The 8,747-nt window shown below is 43.2% G+C and overlaps 1 protein-coding gene and 1 long non-coding RNA gene across 3 annotated transcripts; one reads left to right on the top strand and one right to left on the bottom strand.

Moving 5' to 3' along the window:
* The first annotated feature begins 524 nt into the window (after window positions 1–524).
* Window positions 525–5,150, top strand: LOC123040021 (uncharacterized). 2 transcript variants are annotated; one of them, XR_006418038.1, is made up of 5 exons: window positions 526–2,121; window positions 2,946–3,094; window positions 3,939–4,140; window positions 4,219–4,349; window positions 4,452–5,149. XR_006418038.1 is itself a non-coding variant. In XM_044462984.1 (4 exons), the coding sequence occupies exons 1-4, from the start codon at window positions 593–595 to the stop codon at window positions 4,229–4,231; spliced, it is 1,893 nt and encodes a 630-aa protein (XP_044318919.1). In that variant the 5' UTR covers window positions 525–592; the 3' UTR covers window positions 4,232–5,150. The 2 variants fall into 2 exon arrangements, 1 of the variants encoding a protein (XP_044318919.1); XM_044462984.1 differs by having other exon boundaries at window positions 525–2,121; window positions 4,219–5,150.
* Window positions 5,151–5,895: 745 nt separating this feature from the next.
* Window positions 5,896–8,704, bottom strand: LOC123040035 (uncharacterized). The gene is made up of 3 exons (XR_006418039.1): window positions 7,683–8,704; window positions 6,505–6,592; window positions 5,896–6,393 (listed from the first exon to the last, which is right to left on the bottom strand). It is a non-coding gene; the product is annotated as an uncharacterized lncRNA (long non-coding RNA).
* Between the last annotated feature and the right edge of the window lie 43 nt (window positions 8,705–8,747).

The raw sequence follows: 8,747 nt of genomic DNA, 5'->3' as shown, positions 1-8,747 counted from the left end.
ACAAAAAGAAAAATAAGAGAAAGCACATACATATGAAACATTAAATTTATGTACTATTATTCATCGTTTGCTCTATGCTATCATATCACATCTATCATTTGCTCTTTGCTATCACAGTTTGCAAGTCTCGTACAAATATGCTCAAGCTTCATCTCTCTTCACACGAGCTTGACTTTCGTGCATTCCACAAACAAGTGCTTCCTGACTCGGCTATGGAATTGCACAAGAAACAAGCATCTCCTGATATTGGCGACATGACTATGCAAGCGCCCGAGAACTCGACGTCGGCAGGTGGGAAACTGCGGCGACGATGGATGACAATAAGGGCCAAGGCGAGACCCAGATCGCCCAACGCAAGTTACGAAACGGTCACCCTAGGAACGAACTCAGCTGTTCCTTGCTCTGTCACCCTAGAGACGGAGCAAAGAACTTCCCTGCGGCCGTGTCGTCTGGCCTGGTGTGCAGGCTTTTCCTCTGCAGTTGTACTCGAAGATGTACCCATCGATTATTCATCCTTGATCTGGTTTATAATTTAAATAAGATTGTTCAAATATGCATTCCTCGAAACAGAAAAATATTGGACTCAACAGTTATGGACATAGACCGTTCTAGAATTATGAAAGGAAATGGGTACTTCTACAATAATACTCGTAGAATTAGTCCCTCAAGAAAATCTCGTAGAATTAGGAAATGGCTTAACCGTTCTCAGAAAAAAGAAGAGAGGAAATGGCTTCTGGTTGAGCCGAACCAAGTCACCAGTTCGGTCTCCTGTTCCGTCTTCCCAACCCAGGCACCCGGCTCGTCTGGAAACATGGAGCTGCCACGCCTCCGCCGCTCGCCGCCGGCGCTTCCAGACCACCTCCTCGAGGAAATCTTCTCCCGCCTCCCTCCCAGCGAACCCTCATGCCTCCTCCGCGCCTGCCTCGTCTGCAAGCACTGGCGCGACATCATCTCCGCCCCCAGCTTCCTCCGCCACCTCCACGCGCACCGCCGGGCACCCAAGATGCTAGGGTTCCTCCAGCACTCGGAAGGTGATGAGAATCTCCCCGTATACGTGCCCACCTCCCCCTTCTCCTTCCCCGTCCCCGACCCCCGCGCCTGGCACGTCCTCGGCTACCGGCACGGCCGCGCCGTATTCGTCTCCGATACTACCGACCGGGAGCTCCTCGTCTGGGAGCCGTTCACGGGCAACCGGTGGAACGTGCCGGTACCCGCGGAACTCAAGATCGGGCACTCCAACGCCACCGTGCTCTGTACGGCGGAGGGGTGCGACCATCTCAACTGCCACGGGGGGCCCTTCCGCGTTGTCTTGGTGTTCACCAGCCCCTTCGAGGAGGAAACGGAGTGGCTCACGTCGGCGGCCGTATACTCGTCGGAGACCGGCGCCTGGGGTGAGGTGGCCTTGGCCTTGCCCTGGCGCGATGGCTTTTCCTTGCTCTGTGAGAATCCTGGCCTGCTCGTGGGGAATTCTCTGCTGTACTTCCTGTACCTTGATGGGCACATCCTCGAGTACAACTTGGCTGAGCATGTCCTCAATGTGATCAACCCACCGGAACCGGACAATGATGCTGCATTCTCGCAGAGAGTTATGCTGGTTCAGGCGGAGGATGGTGGGCTGGGAATTGCTAAAGCTGATGACGGTGGGTGGAATCATCTGTACCTCTGGTCAAGGAAGGTCAGTGAAGGAGGTGATGCAGAATGGGTGGAGTGCCCGTTCATGTACCTCGGCGATTCGCTTCCATTTGCTGCTAGGTCGTCGTCCTCAAGAATAACAGTGTTTCTGATGGGCTTTGTCGAGGGAGCAAATACCATTTTGGTGAGCACGGTTGATGGCTTCTTTTCAATCGAGCTCCAGTCCAAGCGGGGGAGGAAGATGTGCAAGGACCGATGCAGGGCCTACCCTTTGGTTCCAGTTGTCAGCTCCTACTCTATACTCCGGGTACCTCAAGTTGAGCACGACAGCCTGGGCTCTCCGGACTTCAATGGTGAGTCAGATGATGAGGAGTGGGAGTGGGAAGCACTAAGGCAGGCAGAGTCGCTGTTTTACAGTGGGTCCATGGCCATCAAGGAGGGGGACTTTGTTGCCGCTGTTGATTGCCTCAGCCGCGTCCTGGCGATCAGGTTAGGATTCTGCTCCCAATCACGCCGAAGGCATGAGAAGGATTGTAGGGAAAAGCATCCAGTTAGTTCACTCCTGTTATGGATTTGTTATTGTTTACGTGTGTCCTTATGTTTTGTAGTTTGAGAGATGATCTTGATAGGTTTCAGATGTTATACACGTGGAAAGGTTGTTCCCAAGCGGTCGTTTAGGCTTACTGTGTCAACAGCTACCTTGATGGAGTTTGTTGGAGTGTTAGGGAGTAGTGAGTGCCTAGTTTTAATTTGATAGCAATATTTGGAAATTTGGAGCTGGCTATCATTTTTTATGATTTCTGAACTGCGAAAGAGCATCAATTCAAAATGCAATTGCTTAGATAAGAGTTATCCTATTCGGTAAATCTGTCTATGTCTCTGGAGTACTGACTAGTTGCAAATGTTTCATAGCAGTGAGGTTTATCTATATGCTTTCTTACAAATTTTACTCCATAATCTGTGCAAGCACTTATCAACGCTATAAAAGGCAATAAACAGTGAAAATAATTACTCCCTCCGTTCATAAATATAAGATGTTCTAACTTTTTTCTGAATCGAATGTAGATAAACACATTTTAGTGTTTTATTTTCACTCATTTCAGTTCGTATGTAGTCCATGTTGAAATATCTAAAACATCTTATATTTGTGAACGGAGGGAGTACTAGTTAGTACATTCTGTCATCTGAATGACCAGTGGAGCAATCGGGGTGTTTAGTTATGATTATCCCACTCTATCTCAGATTACATTCCGTTCTATGGAAGTATCTTATAACCTCAACAATAACAAATCTACTCCTTTGTTGTCACCTAGGGTTGCACATTATGGTGAACTTGCTCCGGAATGTGCTAGTGTGTATTACAAATATGGATGTGCCTTGCTATGGAAAGCTCAGAAGGCAACTAATCCTCTGGGAAACCTTCCCAAGAAGGGTACAATCAGCAAAGCTCACAGTGAAGAATGTATATCTTTATGCCTTTACCCCTAGACAGTCACATATAAGATATATTACTCTTTGTATCTGTATAGTTAATTACAATCTCCTGATCACAAGCTTTTCTTTCCTGCTAAATATTTTACATAATAAATTGCTAATCAATAATGTACCCATGTGTTTGCAAACTAAATGGTCTCGTATGGAACCTGGACCTGTTTACCGTTTGGGCTTATCTCTTGAATTGTCATCGTTTGGTAGGAGGCCATTTTGTCAAATTGTTCTGCTCATTGTTGTTACATATGGTGCAAGTCAAGGTTATGCTATAAATAGTTGATGATCTCACAGAAAGCAGAAAATACTTTTAATGCTAAAAGAGCTTGTTTATGGGCTGTCCATATTTTGGACTTGTGTATGGTGCCATGTGGCAGCTATTTTTATTTTATTTTTGTGCCTGAATGGCCAAATGGAAATGCCAGATTAAACAGATATGGATACTTGAATCACTGGCTTCATTCATTGTTCTTGTATTTAGCTGTCTAACCAGTGTACTTGCGTGTGCTAACTTATACAACATAGAAGTTTCACCTTTTTGCAATTATATATGGTACATGAGTATGCAGTAATGTAATGTGAGTATTTCTTGTCTCACATTTCTATCAGAATACTTATTTAGACGGACCACTGTATTGGTCAATGGTATGTTATACTGGTTATTAAGTTGGATGATTTAAGCATATGAATGCATCTCATTGTTTTCTATTGCTGTTTTTTGTTTCACAAACAGTCCACCACTAGTATAATTGATCTTCTATCAATGTGCTTTTCTTCCTGCCATGGTTTAACTTTATACTGATATACTCATTGAGCAGGGGAAAACTCAAATGGCGAAGATCAGGAGGATAGGAAGGGTGACAATGAGATGGCAGGCGCTGGAGATGTTTCTGATGTGGATCTTGCTGGGAAAATGCTAGATACTGCAAGAAAAATAATGGAAAAGACCGCAGACAACACTGTGGAGATATCAAGAATCCTTTCTGCTCTCACTGAAGTCTCCATGGAGAAGAGAAAAAGGTAGTTTCCGTTATCTAGGTTACTCATAATTTAACTGGCAACTGGTCTTGATACTAATGTCACCAATTTTATTTGCAGAGGAATTAATTAGACAAGTCACTCAGTGAAAGTTTTAGGCATCCTGGAGCATTTACCTAACTGCATTCTGTTTGCGGTATGAAATTGTCAATCGTCTGTCATGTAGCAGTACTATCTGCATCCTTCCGGAGGTGGGTCTCTGTGGTTTTACGGGTACTAAATTTTCAGTTAGATACTTGCTGGTATCTTGTAGATTTGGTTGGTCTTCCTGTTGCTTATCCCCCTTAATTCAGTCCTAGGAGGACTCCCTGCACCTGGCTGCTTTGTCTTGGAGCTTCCTCCATTATGTAAACCGTGTATACAGAACCAGAAAAGTGGCAAGGAGGCTCAGAAATTCCACTTGAGAAGATGAGATAAAGATCATTACCGACATCATATCCCACTTTTTGATGTCGGAACAGAAGGAAGATCATTACTAGCTCAGAAGGTGGTGATACTATTCATTAAAGCGGCGACGCCCGTGAGCGCCGCCCTTCCATCCTGTCAAATCACGGCATCAATGCCGGTCGCTGCATGCTCTGGCATGGCAAGCGGTGTGGGCGTTCGATGGAAAGCAAGGGAGAGGAAGGTGGTCTTTTTTTGGTGGGCCAAGGTGGTCAGACATCGACGTGGCGGCGGTCTGGACGCTCGCAAAGCCCCCCTAGTTTGTCTTCAGTTTGCTGAAAAAGTATGTCTTGACGCACAACAAGTCCCCGCGCTGTCCAGATGTATATGCTAGTACGCATAATAACCTGTTTTTTTTGTTTTTGTATGTCTTTTTTTTACTGGTAAAAAAAATGACATTGTCTGGCTGTTGCTTTTCTTTATATTTGTGCGTGCAGCAGCAGTTTGACCTCAATGGTGTAAAATTATAATTTTTTGTCTAGTATGGAATTCATTTTTCTAGAAGTTGCACTAGTTTACAGTTATTCTTTCAGGGTACAAAATAATGCAAGTTTTGTGTAATTTGTGTGCAAATTTTGAGTATATTGTTTGTGTGCGTGCGTACGTGCGCGCGTCTCGGTCGAGTGTCGGATCTTGTATCCGAGCCGGCCTAAGTCCAGCACCGAGTTAGGTTGGGTGTGCGCGTGTTGACGTGCATAATAAGTACTCCTACATACTCCTACATACATAGGCCCGCCCTTAATTTGGCTCCTAATAAAATCTAGGGACTGTCTAGGTCTCAGTCAGACTGAGACTGAGACTCAGTCGGCTGACGTCATCATATGTAGATTAGGCATGTTAAGTAGCTTTTCATCTGCTGGGTTGAACCGGCTTAACACCTGGGCTGGTTTCTCTTTTCTTGTTTGTTTGTTTGTTGGGCTGGGTCATGACATTGTTTGCTTGTGGGCCCGGACGACATAGAAAAAAGACAAAAAAACTTATTTCCTGCTCTGCTTTATGAACTGTATTTTTTGACTGAACCCAGGCAAAACCCCATGCCCACAAGCATGGAGAAACTCACTAGTGTAAGGGCGTCTGATCTCTTCTCTGATTTTCACCCCCTCCCACCTTTCCCCCCACCTTATCTTCTCTGATTTGTTCTAGATCTGATTTTCTTTTCTCCCTTCTCATGTTTGTAACAGCAATCCTGCAGCAGTAAGGAAGATTCCTGATGGGACATAGGTTAGAGTTATAATTTGTAGGAAAATTAGAGAAGAGGCAAAACTGAATCAAGTAGTATTTGACTGGCATGTGTGTTGTAGCAATTCTGACAGCAGAAAATAATTTTATTTTTAACTGTATGTCCATGAAAAAATGATGTTGGACTCCTCCCCACAAAAGTTGTATATGGATTGATTGGTTCATGTTTTAGGACAGAATATGGCTTGGTAATTAAAACAGAAATCAGTAGGGTGCTGCCCTCTCCCCTGCACAAGACACTAAGGAGAAAGACTGAACTTTTTTCAAGATTTGCCACAGTGGGGTTGTATTACAAGCATATACATGACCCTGCCTAGTGTACAGAAAAATATGAGAAAAAAGTAGCATGGTTAACATCTAGTTCGGTGACTACAGAAGATCAAGAATGTATAGTGTGAACTAAGAAAAAAGAAACAGAGGCATAGAAAAAATGAACCTTTCTTGTGGATGGTCAAATATACCTCAGCAACAATGTTTTCTCTTCATTTTGTAGGTGCTGGATGGAACTATGGCAAAAGAACTCCAAACAGCTGCGGACCAGTCCCAGTTAATCTGCTGACACCGGTTCATGTAAGATTGATATTTTTGGAAAAAAGGTTGTTTCACAAGGGTGTACAAAAAAAAGGAACTTAGAACATCACTCTCCATGTGCAGCAGCCATACCTTGGTGTCCAACATGTGCAGCATCAACAAATTGTGATGAATCTGGCATCCCAACCATCTTCAAGTGCATTTGCACAACATGTATGTGCTTTCATGAACAACAAGAATAAACTCTTTAAGTTATCTACCTTGATGAATATAATCTGGTACTCTGTTGCACATGCATCAAATTGTAACATGCAAGAAAAGTAAAAAAATGCAGGGTCATTCCAAATGCGAGTGCCTCAGTGAATAAATAATAATAATCTCAGTATGTTGAATGCCTTAGAAAATTCAAACAACAATTGGCAATGCTCAGTGCAAGCAAGCAATTGAAGGGACATCAGTAAAAACCAAGTACAAGTACATCACATAAGAATTCAATAGTTACCTTTGAAAAAAATCTCAGCTACCTACCTCTATTTCAACGTCAGCCATGGAATTTGTTCTCTTCATTTCGCACTCAGAAAAGTATGAGGTCAAGCCTAACAAAACACTAATTCACTCCCTCAGATTCGTGATTCACACTCAAAAAAGCATTAGAAAAATATACCCAAAAATCGTCATCTCCATTTGCAAACTCCATCCCAGAATCTAGATTCGCACCATATATCCCCTAGTGGGCAAACAAACAAATCTGAGATAATAAAAGCTTGTCATAAAACTGTGGTAGAGAGTAAGTGAGGATGGTTAATCCGTTCACATATTGCTAATTGTAACTAGTAAAAGGAAACACTCCTAGATTTTCTTATGGAAATGTAAAACATCAAGTGTCTGTTTTGGTAGTTCAGACAAACAAAACCAAAACAGGCACTACAAATCCAACATTCCATGAGTTGGAGAGAGAAAGCTAAAAGCAGAATAACTTTTGAATAAATGTGGAAAAATTGATGTCGAAAAGATTAAGAGATGCCTTAATTAGTCAAGATTATCAGCAACAAATCTCCTACCTTGAGAGACACATAAGGTAGCTACATCCATCAACTATAGTGGTAAAAAACTAACAGGTGCAGATCACTTACACGGTAGTACTACAGGAGTATTGAACACTTACAAGCATGTTGCTTAAGTAATTCAGACATGTCTACTGACAGTGAACTTGGATACTTGTAAATTCACAACCACAAAATGTCTACTGACAGTGAACAGAATTAGACTAATGCTCTCATAAAGCACAGAAAATTCAGATGTAGTCCTACCAAGTTCCCCATCTCGCTGACCGGGGCGGCGCCGGAGGACGATGGAGAAGACGGCCGCGCTTCCCCTGCCCCCTTTTCGTCGGGCAGCACCACCGGCGCAGCTGCTGTGCCCGAGAATCTGGACAAGTAACTCTTCTCTCCTTTAATATGCTCCCCTTTTTTGAAAATGAGCTGCGCTGTCAGAATCAAATGCAAAAAACAAATTTGATTTTTTTATTAAATCCTTGGGAAAAACAAAAAATGCAAAAATGTATATGATTAAAAAAAAGATAAAAACACACAAACTAGTTGTGAGATCGGGTGCTTGATTTGTGTTTGCAGGCATGGCAAAAAACGGCGGTGTTATGGTGCTCGTGTGACACATAGCGAGGGTAGAGGATTCGCGGGGGAGCTGCCACCTTCCGACCAAGCAAAAAAAATCTAGTTGCGAAAATGTATGTAAAGAGACATAGTTATAGTCCGGGGGACCGCCCTTGCAAATCTTTTATCTTTTATATCTAAATAGCTAGCCCCCACTAACATATTTCTCTCAACATGCAAGCATGCCACCTCATCATTCAACATGCATAAGGAAAGGCCCACCTCAACATGCAACTATTCATATTAAAAACCCACTACAACATGCATGCATGTAATTTCATTTTATTATGCTATTTACATTTAATTCTTATATACTTTCAAAAACTATTGTTTCAAGAATTCATGTTCCATATAATCAAAATCTCGTTGAAATATTGCAAACATTCCCACAACAACGTGCGGGGCATCATCTAGTTGCATGAATAGTTGCCCCCTCTCTCTTACCGCCACCCCTCCGACAAAACAAAGGCCCCTAGTTGAAACTAAGTTAGAAGACACTAAGTATGACCATGCTAGAAAGACACGTGGTTGCATGAGTATAGTTGGACATGCAGCTGGTCACCTCTCTATCATTGTTGCCCCCTCCGACAAAACAAAGGTCCCCCAATTGCAACCAAGTTAAAAGATATGCAGTTGCATGCCTACTGAGGGACATGCAATTGGCCCCATGTGTCACATCCCTAGCTCTACCTTGGCCTTGTACTA

The sequence above is a fragment of the Triticum aestivum genome, chromosome 1A, assembly GCF_018294505.1.
Source record: "Triticum aestivum cultivar Chinese Spring chromosome 1A, IWGSC CS RefSeq v2.1, whole genome shotgun sequence".
Lineage (NCBI taxonomy): Eukaryota > Viridiplantae > Streptophyta > Magnoliopsida > Poales > Poaceae > Triticum > Triticum aestivum.
This window is presented reverse-complemented; position numbering and strand designations above follow the sequence as displayed.